The sequence below is a fragment of the Natrix helvetica genome, assembly GCF_964273705.1.
Source record: "Natrix helvetica genome assembly, chromosome: 5".
NCBI lineage: Eukaryota > Metazoa > Chordata > Lepidosauria > Squamata > Natricidae > Natrix > Natrix helvetica.
In genome coordinates this window covers 149,809,970-149,822,898 of record NC_138551.1, presented here as the reverse complement: position 1 = coordinate 149,822,898, position 12,929 = coordinate 149,809,970, and the positions used below count along the sequence as shown (strand labels likewise).

General features: G+C 46.9%; 2 protein-coding genes across 2 annotated transcripts in view; one reads left to right on the top strand and one right to left on the bottom strand.

The window, feature by feature from the left end:
- Window positions 1–12,929, bottom strand: part of MIB2 (MIB E3 ubiquitin protein ligase 2) — an 86,086-nt gene that overhangs the window by 37,545 nt on the left and 35,612 nt on the right. The window lies entirely within an intron of this gene.
- LOC309393114 (uncharacterized protein) overlaps window positions 1,420–12,929 on the top strand; it is a 29,560-nt gene continuing 18,050 nt past the window's right edge. The window contains exons 1-4 of the mRNA XM_081954958.1: window positions 1,420–2,543; window positions 10,104–10,178; window positions 11,729–11,778; window positions 12,322–12,375. Of these exons, the coding sequence (XP_081811084.1) occupies window positions 2,357–2,543; window positions 10,104–10,178; window positions 11,729–11,778; window positions 12,322–12,375 (366 nt within the window). The 5' untranslated portion in view covers window positions 1,420–2,356. The remainder of the gene's footprint in view (window positions 2,544–10,103; window positions 10,179–11,728; window positions 11,779–12,321; window positions 12,376–12,929) is intronic.

Below are 12,929 nucleotides of genomic sequence, written 5' to 3'. Positions count from 1 at the left end.
AAGGTCTGCCAGAGAATGTACAAAGTGTCAAGCCATCTATTTCAGCCAGTTTTCCCACAGGAGCAGGTCTGCATCACGATTTATCATCAAGCTATGATTCATCTAAGCATGGTTGATGAAATAGACTAGTAGTTAGCTGAACTTGCCCATTAAACTACAAAGGATCAGTTACCAACCATGGTGGCGCTCACCGAAAACAGTTAAGAACAAAACAAACCGTGTTACGAGATGGGTTTGTCTCTTCACAGCCCGCAAGCCACGTTCTCACCCACACTCAAACCAAGCACAGCATTTTTGCTATGAGAAAATAGAAGGAAGAACAGTGACCCAATCGAAATACCCTTGGATGTGTTTCTGTTGAATATTTAGCAGACTTTAAAAACAAAACATCATCCTTTATAGCCTGAGCTATACATTATTTAAGGTCCAGCATAAGGAAGAGATCCAGGGAACTTTAAAAGAAAAGGTTGTTTGGTGGAAGTGTCCTAAATCAATAAACAGATATATTGTCTAAAATGGGCTTTTCCGCAAACAGCCATCTCGGTTTCCATCGACTATTTTCAAAAACTGCTCCCCACTTGGAGGGCAGAGCCCGAAAGTTGAAAAACTCAGGGGTTGGGCATTAACCTAGGCCACCGTTTGGTTAACCATGGTTTAAATGCCTGTCAGATTTGGCTAGATTAAAGGTAAAGGTTCCCCTTGCACATCTGTGCTAGTTGTTCCTGACTCTAGGGAGCGGTGCTCATCTCCGTTTCAAAGCCGAAGAGCCAGCGCTGCCCGAAGACGTCTCCGTGGTCATGTGGCTGGCATGACTCAACGCATAAGGTGCACGGAGCGCTGTTCCCTTCCCACCAAAGGTGGTCCCTATTTTTCTACTTGCATTTTTACGTGCTTTTGAACTGCTAGGTTGGCAGAAGCTGGGACAAGTCACGGGAGCTCCCTCCGTTAGGCGGCGCAAGGGATTCAAATTGCCGAACTGCCGACCTTTCTGATCGACAACCTCAGAGTCTTAGCCCCTGAGCCCCCGCTAGAGTCCCACCAACCAAAACATCAGGGTTTGCAACCTTCTATGGCTGGGGTCCAGGCAACTCGCTCAACCGACCATTAGCCGAAAATTGCAGGGTGCCAAGGTGAATCTGTACCTCGAAAGCACCCTTGGCCAACAGGGGCTCACTCCAAGTAGAACCCCTCCAGGCTCGGGAGCAGTCTAGCTGCCAAAAGTCCTTCTCTCTCTGCTTGGGAAGACCATGGGACTCAGCCCTTGCCTTCTGCTGGTGGGAACTTTGAAGGAAGCATCCTCCTGTCTCCGGGATCACCTAAGGCATCCCGAGGGGAGGGGGGGCAGAGTTTTCCCCTTCTTGCATCCGCGTTTCCTCCCCTCCCCTTTTAGCCCTTCAATGTCCGGCCCCTTTCTCCCCACCGCCGCCTCCCCTTTCCTTCCTAGTTGAGCTCCGCCCAGCTCCGCATCCTTCATTCCCTTCTCCAAACTGTTTTTTTCCTTCTCCGTGCTTGCTTTCCTCCCCCACCCATCCCGTGCCCATAAGTTGCCCTGGCTGGTGGCGGGGGCTCGCAGTCTAAGGAAGGGACCCAGCAGCCTGGGTAAAGGAACTGGTCGGTTTCTTAGTTCAGTTTCCTCTCTTCCCTTCCACCCTTCCCTTCCCTCCTGTTGCAAACTGAAATGAAAGTGGCGCTGGAGGGTTGACAGGAGCTAACCGCCTCCCTTCGATCCCTGGATCAACGGAATTTCTTTTTTTCTTCCTGTTTCTCCCACCGGAATGGGAGCGACGGGTGACCGGGATGCCAGCAGTAGTCCAAGAAACTTTTACCCTCCCGATTTGCTCGCTTTGTTCGGACTTTAAATTCTGCAGCCTCAAAAGTTTCTTGCGTTTTATTTGCACGCCTGGATCTGTGTGCGTTGGGGGAGCGAGGGGAAGAAGAAGAAAATTGCTCCAGACAAGAAGAAGCCCAGACTTTAGAAAAGAGAAAAAAGAAGTTCCGTTTTTCTGGGATTTCATTTTTTCCAAGATTGGCGAGAGATACTTTTTCTTTGATTGAAGCCAGCAAATGTCATTTTGTTGTCTTTTTCCTTTTCCTCCGGGCAGGGGATAAGAATTGCCCGGCCTGCCAACCCAGGAGGAAGGCTGAACAGGTTTTTGTTTTTTGTTTGTTTTGCAAAACCCCAAAGCTTTTAAGGAAAAAAAGAACTATCTCGTGGGCTTGATTTCAACCAAATGGCAGGCTGGTAAAAAAGAAAAAAAAAGAAACTGAGAAAGAAGAAAAGAAAGGAAGGAAGGAAGGAAGAAAGAAGGAAGGAAAGGAAGGAGAAGGGGGAGAAAAACATCTACAAGTTTCCAAGATGGGCACTGCCATTTGTACCCGAAGGCAGAAGGGTCTGTTGCAAACTGGGTTTTGTGTCTTGGCACTGGCCTGCCTGGGCTCTGGAGTTCTCCTCTACAACCATCTCCAGCAGAAGGTGAAAGCTGCTGAAGGATCAGCCTTCAAATTCAAACAGCAGCAGGAAGCCCTGTCTGCCCAGCTGCAAGGTGAGGGGGGTGGGGGAGGGAGAGATGGGGTTCAGTGTGTGTGTGTGGGGGGGCGGAGTTGCTGTTGTGTTTACCCCCCCCCTCCTTCCCTAAGTATCCATCTGCCGGGAAGTTCCGTCCCCTCCCTGCATTTGGCTGCTTTCCCTTAGTTTGATCCACGAGGTCTCTTGCCAAAGTGGGGATGAAGTCACATCTCCAGCCCCGGGTTTCCAAGGAAGGACAGTCCGAGAGGCCAGGGGTTACTTGTGAGGAGGAATTTCCCAGGCTACAAGGGTCAGCTTGACATCCTCTCTCTCTCCTGGGGAAAGGTAACTTCGGACAAGACCCTTTCCCTCTGCTGCAAAGTTTGACCTGGGCTTGGGAAGGGAGGGGGGGGGAGAAAAAGGCATAGATAGAGGGAAGGGAGGAAAGAGAGAGGGAGGGAGGAGGGAGGGAGGGAGGAAACAGAAGGAAGAAAAAATGCATAGATAAGAGGGAAGGGAGGGAGGGGAACAGGATATAGGGAAGGAAGTAAGGAGAGAGGGAGGGAAAGGAGGAAGAAAGGAAACAGAAGGAAGGAAAAATGCATAGGTAAGAGGGAAGGGAGGGGAACATGTATAAGGGGAAAGAAGGAGAGAGGGAGGGAAAGGAGGAGGAAGGAAGGAAAGAGAAGAAAAGAAAAATGCATAGGTAAGAGGGAAGGGAGGGAGGAGAGGAGAACATGCATAGAGGGAAGGAAGGAAGGAGAGGGGGAGGAAGGGAAAGGAGGAGGAAGGAAGGAAAGAGAAGGAAGGAGAAGGAAGGAAAATGCATAGGTAGGAAGGAAGGAAATGGAGGGAGAAAGACGGAGAGGGACGGAGAAAAGGGAGCAGGAGGGAAAGGAAGGAAGGAAGCTGAAGTAAGGAAAAGAAAGAGGAAAAGAAATAGAGGACGAAAGGGAGAGAGAAGTAAGGAAGGAAAAGAGGAAGGAAGAAAGGACAGGAAGGGAGGGTGGAGGAAGGAAAGGAAAAATGGAGGAAGGAAGGAAAGGAAAAATTTAATTTAATTTAATTTAATTAGCACTTCTAGACCGCCCCCTCTCCCAAAAGGGACTCGGGGCGGTGTACAGTCCATATCAAAAACATCATAAATAAAATTTAAACAATTAAATACATAAATAAGAGGAGGATAAAAATAGACAGAACTGTAATTGCTAAATGAATAATTTAAAATATACAAAATTTAAAACCCCAGTGTTATAAAATTAAGTCCCCTAAAAAACCAGTAGGAAATATATATGCCAGGAGGTAGACGTTAAGAATTATGCCAGACCAGCCAGTCGGAACAGGTGAGTCTTCAGTTTCTGCCGGAAGGAGCGGAAGTCAGTGGTGGTTCTAATGTCGGGGGGGAGGTCATTCCAGAGGGTTGGGCCCATCACAGAGAAGGCCCTACTCCTTGGTGTCGCCCGTTGGCATTGCCTAGTGGACGGCACCAGGAGAAGCCCCTCCCTGTGAGAGCGAATTGGCCGCAGGGATGTGTGTGGGAGGATGCGAATGGAGAAAGAAGGAAGGAAGGAAGGAAGGAAGGAAGGAAGGAAGGAAGGACGGGAGGAAGAAGCAAGCCCCTTTGGGGAACTGCCTCCAAGGCCCCCAACCGCCCACTTTCAGCTTTCAATGACTCTGAAAGAAAAGTGACAGCAGGGCTGGAGGATGAAGGCCCTGTGGGAGGAAACTGGAGGGGAGGGGAGGGGAGGGGAGGGAAGGAAGTTGCCCGTGGGCACCATCTTGCCTATCCTGATATTAGGAAAAGAAGACTCGGTCTACAGGTTTATCTAGGTCAGCTTTTGTCCACAATGAGAGCACTTTACGACGTCATCGAATGAGACAAAATGAGGAGGGTGATTGGGGGGGTAAAACGAAGGGTACTGGGGAAGGCTTCCTAATGTAGCATTTTGTTCCCCATCATGACAATACCGATGCAGGTAGTCCTCGGCTTACGACCAAAATGGAGCCCAACATTTCCATTGCTACGCAAGACAGTTAATGAACGGTTGACCTGTTTCACGAGCTTTCTTGCCCCCACCGTTAAGCGAATCGCTGCAGCTGTTCAGTTAGTAACCCCTTTGTGAAATAAATCTAGCTTTCCCCCTTGACTTCGCTGGTCGGATGGTCGCAAAAGGGGATCCCGTGATCCCCCTGGACACGGCAACCGTCGTAAGTACATGCCAGTTGCCACGGGTGTGAATTTTGATCGTGTGACCATGGGGACTGCTGCAACGGTCGTAAATGTGAAAAAATGGTCATCAGTCATTTTTTCCCCACTGTCGTTGGTCGGTAAAGAAATGGTCCTAAGTTGAGGACTACATACAATAATCCACAAGGAAGCATGTCTTCCCACCCGAGATGGCTTGACAGGACACCAAAGTCCCATTTAGTTATCATTCTATCACCGGGTGGTGCCCTTTTCAAAATTTCAGACTTAAAACTAACGGGGCAGCCAGCTACTTTGCCTAATTCGCGGCTGATTACAATCGCAGCAGCTGGGTTGTTGCCGTGTGCAGCTCACCAAAGGAAGAGGTCATGTGTCGGCCTGGTTCGAGCAACGTGGACAGGCGAAATATGGATTGCGTTTACATTTGGCAACGCCCGGATGTGCCGTACAGCAGGGTTAAGGCGGTTAGGCAAACAGAGCCTCTCTGGGAGCCAATGCCATGGTTTTATCTGTCGGCTGATCGAAAGAGGATTTCCCTCCGTCTCCAAATCCTGAAGAATTCACTTCCTCTCTGTAAATTTAAGCTATCGTCACCTATAGTTCTGGATATTGTACATTATGATGTGGAAGTCTTCTTGTTATTCATTATTGTTGTTAGTTGCGAAGTCGTGTCCGACCCATCGCGACCCCCATGGATAACGTTCCTCCAGGCCTTCCTGTCCTCTACTGGAGTCCATTTAAGCTCATGCCGACTGCTTCGGTGACTCCATCCAGCCCCCTCCTTCTCTGTCGTCCCCTTCTTCTTTTGCCCTTCATCGTTCCCAGCATGAGGCTCTTCTCCAGGGAGTCCTTCTTCCTTCTCATCAGGTGGCCAAAGTCTTTGAGTTTCCTCTTCAGGATCTGGCCTTTTAAAGAGCAGTCAGGGTTGACCTCCTCTAGGACTGACCGGTTGGATGGCCTTGCAGTCCAAGGGACTCAATGCAGGAGTCTTCTTCTCCAGTACCAGAGTTCAAAGGCCTCCATTCTTTGGCGCTCAGCCTTCCTTATGGTCCAACTTTCTCAGCCATCCATGGCAACTGGGAATGCAACTCGTTAGCCAAATTCTAATATTATGGGATTGGGGTGGGGGGTGGGGAACAGAATTTCTGCCCTCTTCTCTCACCTTCAAAAGATGCCCGTGTTTGATTTGACACCATGAGAACTAGAAACATGACCTGGATTTTTGAAATGTCAACCTTCTCCAGCTGGGACTACTGTTCTTTTCCCTGGTTATCAGGAATTCGAGAACAGCAAGGAAGACCGGCGTCAAAGAGATAGGAAGAAGAGATAAAGGCATCAAAAAGTGTAGAGGGATGATTGAGATTGGGATAATCACCTTTCGATCATTCCAAGAAAGAGGACTAGAAACTTGGGGCCGGAGAGTAAACCCTGGAGACATTCCGACATGCAGTTTTGAGAGGGGTTGTGGCTAAGGCTAGAAACTGCTAAATCTTGGTTTCTAATCCTGCCTTAGGCATGAAAGCCAGCCGGGTGACTGTACGCCAGTCACTCTCCCTCAGCCCAACCCACCTCACAGGGTTGTTGTTGTCCTGAGGAGGAAAAAAGGAATAATTAGGTATGTCCTCTGTCTCGAGTGGTTTATTAAAAAAAATACAGATGGGGTATAAATAGACATAAATAAAAATAAATATAGATTGCCAGGCTATATGATGTGCCACTTTTCCGAAAATCGCAGCCTTCTCTAGATGCAAACGCACACGTCTTCCAGCTCTGAAAATCCTTGTGACCCCTTGCTTACATATATGGGTGTGTGTGTGTGTGTGTGTGTGTGTGTTTATTTCAGCCTGCTGGCTTGTGCGGTATTTTTTTTTATTTTTTTATGTTTGCTTGCTTGGCATAGTAGGGCTTGGCGCTCAGCTCAGAAATCCTGGCCTGGTGCCCGTCGCAGTAATTCTGGCCGGAGAGCTCTGGCCTGTTTTTTCCAGCTGGTAGTTGTTTCCTAGAATAGATCCGCAAAGAAGCCGAGATCCTCAAAAGCTTTTCACAGATCCAGTTGGTCCTGAGTAGAAAACCCCTAGCGAAGGCGGCCCTGCCTTTCCTTGCTAATCCCTCGCAGCAAAACCGGTTAATGGTTGGCCGATAAACTGGATTTTTCCAACGCTATAATGTGTGTGTGTGTGTGTGTGTGTGTGTGATGCAAGGCAGAAAACTTGAGTTAACAAAAGTGTGTTGTCCACAGCTCTGGCCAAGAGGAAGCAATCACATGAGAGCTTCAAAACATGCCCTCATCCATCCAGTGGTGGGTTTCACATTTTCTTACCACTGGCTCGCCCCCTGTTTCCCTTCCGCGCATGCGCCTGCCCTCAAAAACGTGCCTAAATAGGATGGCCCAGAGCTGTGGCGGGTAGGTGGCCCCACCTGCAATTTCCGCTACTGGTTCGGGCGAACTGGTCCGAACCGGCTGAATACAACCTCTGCATTCATCCACAATGTTTTTTACAAGGTTGGGTTCATACAACACAACGCAACACAACAGCAACAACACTTAGACTTGTATACCGCTTCACAGTGCTTTACAGCCCTCTCTAAGCGGTTTACAGAGTCAGCCTCTTGCCCCCAACAATCTGGGTCCAACATTTTACTGATCTCGGAAGGATGGAAGGGGCTGAGTCAATCTGGAGCGGGTCAGGATCGAAGTCCTGGCAGTCGGCAGAATTAGCTGCAATATTGCATTCTAACCACTGCACCACCAAGAAGAATGAGAAAGGGAATGAATGAATGAATGAATGAATGAATGAAGGAAGGAAGGAAGGAAGGAAGGAAGGAAGGAAGGAAAATAGCAATAGCACTTAGACTTATATACTGCTTCACAGTGCTTTACAGCCCTCTCTAAGCGAGTCAGCCTCTTGCCCCCAACAATCTGGGTCCACATTTTACCGATCTCAAAAGGATGGAAGGTTGAGTCAACCTTGAGCCAGTCAGGATCGAACTCCTGGCACTGGGCAGAGTCAGCCTGCAATGCTGCATTCGAACCACTGCGCTACCCTGGCTTAGAAATTCAGGTCACAAACGAAGCAACCCCCTTTTTCAATCTAATCTAGCCTATTGCGATAACCTCATCTCAATGTAGTGCTGAAGTTGGGGGAATGTGCAGATGAAAACGCAATTCTAGCTATAAAACAAAAATTGTGTGTGTGTGTGGGGGGTAGATTATCTTAAAAAAAACACACCCATCCATAGAGCCTTTTGGTCTAGTGATTAAGGCACCAGGCTAAAAAAAGAGGGAGATGGTGAGTTCGAGTCCTGTTTTAGCCTTAGCTGGGTGACTTTGGGCCAATCACCAGGAGACATTAGTATGTACTTCAAAAGAGAACCATGCAATTTAGTTTGGATGGAGACTGTAGAAATGGGAATACTTTAAGCATTTTGTATTTAAACACTGGATGTTTTGAAGAAGATGTTGGATAACCCTTTGTCTGAAGTGGTGTAGGGTTTCTTGCCTAAGCAGGAGGTTGGACTAGAAGACCTCCAAGGTCCCTTCCAACTATGTTATTCAATTCTATTCCTTTTTGAATGTTCAAAAAAGAAAAAGATGAGTGCCTGACATGAAACGCAGAAAAGCTTAGCAGCTTTAGCCTTCAGCTGCCAAATTCAACCCTCCTGCCTCACAAAAGTCAACTTCCCATTCCATTTTATGCGCCATCGAATCATTGTCCACTCATAGCAACTATCCAGATAAAATCTGTCCCTAATCTGGTCATCCAAAAATGACCTGTCAACATTGTAAGTCAACATCTTTTAAAAAAAATCTCCAAAGTTTTGGCAGTCATTTGATGGCAAAGATTCAGAATGAGACAGACTTACATTCTAAGACACTAAACTAAAAATACAATCTAGGATTTATCAACGATTAGAGCAATTTTGATCATGGTTTGCTTAACCCAGTGGGTCAAATTTTATATTCTTTCCCAATTCCTTTGCTTTGAATGAGCAGAATATTGGTGGAGTTTCATTTTGGCCTCTGCATGTTTCTAGTCCTTAGTTTGCTGCCCCAAATGTTCCCTGAGATGTCAGATCGGATCCAACCGTTCTGTTTCCCTGCCAGGCTATCAAAATTTGATCAGTTTATATATTTAAAAAAACAAAAACAACTTTTCAAGCTTACAAAACCCCATTGTTAAATAGCCAGGATTTGGAAAGAGGCCTCGGTCTCGTTTGACTTAGCGGATGGAAAAAGAATAACAACAAGGAGGAAGCGGTCCTATGTTTTTAAAACTTAAAAAGGTAAAAGCAACAACGTTCCAGCACCACGTGCCAGTTTTCAGCTGGCCGAGGACAGAGGCTTTTGTGTTAGGTCACCCTCTAATTTCATGCTGAATTGGGAGCGCTTGCCAAAGTCAACTTCCCATTCCATTTTATGCGCCATTGAATCATTGTCCACTCTTAGCAACTACCCAGATAAGATCTGTCCCTAATCTGGTCCTCCAAAAGTGACTATCAACATTGTAAGTCAACATCTTTTTTAAAAAAAATCTCCAAAGTTTTGGCAGTCATTTGATGGCAAAGATTCAGAATGAGACAGACTTACATTCTAAGAGCCTAAACTAAGAATACAATCTGGGGTTGATCAACGATTAGAGCAATTTTGATCACGGTTGCTTAACCCAGTGGGTCAAATTTTATATTCTTTCCCAATTCCTTTGCTTTGAATGAGCAGAATATTGGTGCAGTTATTATTATTGTTTATCATCCTCATCACTAAGTTAGCATTTTGAAATTCGGGTCCTTAATTGCTGTGTGGCAGGCAGGAATAATAATTCTGCATTATTCATTAAGGTAAAGGTTCCCCTCGCACATATGCGCTAGTCGTTCCCGACTCTAGGGGGCAGTGCTCATCTCCGTTTCAAAGCCAAAGAGACAGCACTGTTTGAAGACGTCTCCGTGGTCATGTGGCTGGCATGACTAATCACCGAAGGCTCACAGAACGCTGTTCCCTTCCCACCAAAGGTGGTTCCTATTTTTTTTACTTGCATTTTTTAATGTGCTTTCCAACTGCTAGGTTAGCAGAAGCTGGGACAAGTCACGGGAGCTCACTCCGTTACGCGGCGCTAGGGATTCGAACCGCCAAACTACTGACTTTTTGATCGAGAAGCTCAGCGTCTCGGCCACTGAGCCACTGCGTGTCTTCATTATTCATTTGGTGACTCAATTTACTGAATTTGATGGATGGAAATTTCCTGCAATCCAGTTTCTGGGGTGAACTGAACCCAATGCAAACGGACTGGGGTTTTTTGTTTTTAAATAACTCTTTAACTGTGTGAATGTTCAGATCGTATTTCGATTGTTTTTGTACGTACTTCTCTCTCTTTTTTATTTTCAACTTGGTTGCAGTCGTTTACGAGCACCGATCCCGGCTGGAAAGATCCTTGCAGAAAGAACGCAGCGAACACAAGAAAACAAAAGAAGGTGGGTCTTCATCTTGGATCACAAATCAGTTCTTTTGAAAATATGAGACGAGATGAACAGAGTTGGAAGGAACCTTGTAGGTCATCTAGTCCAACCTCCTGCCCAAGCAGGAGACCTTACACCAGTGATGACAAACCTTTTAGGCACCGAGTTTCCAACCTGCATGCACACGCATGAAAGGTATGCGCACGCGCATGGAGGTGCCTGCATGCACCATCATGTGCATGTGCAGCAGAGACCCAAAGACCAGCTAGCCGGCGGGAGGCGGGGCATTCCAAAACTGGAAGCACAGCAAGAGGTCAGATCTTTTTCTTTCGTGTGCTTGTTTCGTCACTTGCAGGTAAACAAAAACTCGCGAATGAAACGCCACGGAGATCTGACCTGGGGCAATGGCGCATGTGCCAGCAGGGAGGGCTCTGCGTGCCACCTCTGGCATACGTGCCATGAGTTCGCCATCACAACCTTACAGCATTTCCGACAAATGGCAGTGCAATCTCTTCCTGAAAACCTGTCAGAAAATTCCTCCTTCTTTCCAGTTTCAATCTCCCCTTGATCAGTTTCCATCCATTAACTGCGATGGGTTGTTTTTATTTATTGTTATAAATATTTATTTGTACAGATGAAGGAAGAGAGGCGAATCATCATGATTCAGGCAATCATAAACTCTTTTCCCGCTAGTTGCAAGATCCTAAAGAATCTCGTCATCTATTAAAAGAATGAGTCCTCCAGGACAAAATTAAAAATGACTTGTGTCTCAAAGAAAGTTGCTTTGGGGAAGACACAACTGCTGTTGCATTTTTATTGCTGCAATGGTAGTGAACCAACGATTCCATCCTCAAAAGAACATATATGATGGATGTGAACATTTGCCTTTAATTCATCATCATATGAAATCTACGGAAATGTATCCATGCTAATTTTCCATTAAGATTTGCTCACTGGGGCCTCCTGTTCCTTAGTTGATGCTCTCAAGAAAGTGGTATATTCCTGTAACCGCTCATAAATAGATATGTAGCCTAGACTAAAATTTTACTGGCTTGCCTAGGAATTATTATTATTTTTAAATAGTGGGGACATTCCATTCTATTAACTTCGTAAACCTCTCTGCAACAGGGGTGGGTTGCTCCCGGCATTAGAGCGTGCAAAAATGTTGCATGCGCTCACTCACACTTTGCTTGCACGCACGCCAGACCCGCGCTTCGTGCACCTGCACATTTACAAAAAAAATAGGTCTGCGCATGCGCAAAACATTTTAAAAAGAAAAAAAATGAAACCTGTGCAATTACAACTGTTCTGCGCATGCGCAGAACCGAAAATCAAGATGGCGGCCCCGTAGGAGAACCGGTTCGGGGGCCATGGCAGGCCTGGATCGCTGTCAGTTCCAGCGACCCAGGTTGCCAAATCACGGCCCATTGGGCCAAACCGGGCCAAACTAGTAGGAATCCACCTCTGCTCTGCAAGGTCAACTAGCTTTCAATAAATCTGCATCTCACTGTTTTCTCCGTTCCGTCCTCCCTTTGATTTCCTTTTTCTTCTGCTTTGCCTTGCAGATTTTTTAGTGTACAAACTGGAGGCCCAGGAGGCACTCAATAAGGAAAAGGTGAGTAAAATTGGATCCCTTTGGAAGGCAGATGTGTGCTTAAAAAAAGGGAGGAAGATGAGTTTTAGAGGACCGGTCTAGATCCGATATTTTCTCTTCCTTTGCTAACCCATCCTTACTCACGTTCTGGGGAAAAGAAACTGGGACATTCACAGTTATCCAGCCACTGTGGTCTTTTCACCTGCGTGGCAGGACTTGGGAGTCGTCCTTAACAAAGAGAGAGGGTTCACATCACACATAAAGGCCGAGGAGTTGTAGTTTTACTACATGCTAGGTCTGGTTTTTCTGAATCGGCAAGGGGATCTTGGTATGGTTGTAGGGTTCAAGATCGACTTGCTCAGAGGGTGATTTGAATTGCATTGTGTGAACCTGGGAGGGGTTAATGTGAGAAAACAAGGACAATTCAGTGTAGGCCATTAAAGCGATGCAAACCCAACTGAAGAGTTGAGGACGGTGCTTATGGAGGTTTAAGAGGAAGAGACCATTGTGAATTATTTACGCAGTTGGTTGCAATCGTCGTTATTGTGATTTTTCTCGCCGCAGCAAGATTCCATGAACAGATATGGCTCCTTAAGTTCACAGCACAAGATACTGAAGGTAAGGAGACCTTTCTTCGCCTTGTATTTGTAAGTTTGGTTGGTCTGGGTAGCCTGTGGCTCTCTAGACAGGCACTGGAGAGCACTTGTCACTGTTCTGAGCCAGCTCCCCAAATACGACAAACCCTCTGAAGTTAAATCCAAGATTCCTAGGAGAGCCAGCAGCCCCAGCAAAACGTTTCTCTGTCACCGCAGGCTAACAAGACCGTCCGGCTGGGAGATGAATAGTTGTCTGCCACATCTATTCATCTCTGTCCCCTGCCTTTTGTTCCCAGGGGTAGGGGTGGGGCTTCGCTAGAAGTGGTGGCTCTTCAGTCCCAAGGACCGGCCTATAGATTTCCACTGTTCTCCTCTCCTCTGCCTTCTGTGCATCCGTGAGTCAGGCACTGCACCCAGTTGTTCCTCCTTTTCCTCATCACCCACCTCCAGACCTGGGGGCTGTTGACTCTCTATCTGAGGGCTACTGGAGGCCCAGTTCCGCCTCTGTCCCTGACAGCTCTATTCCCTCTTCCCTCTCGGAGCTCTCAGGTTGCCTTGATGCAGACCCTGACTCCT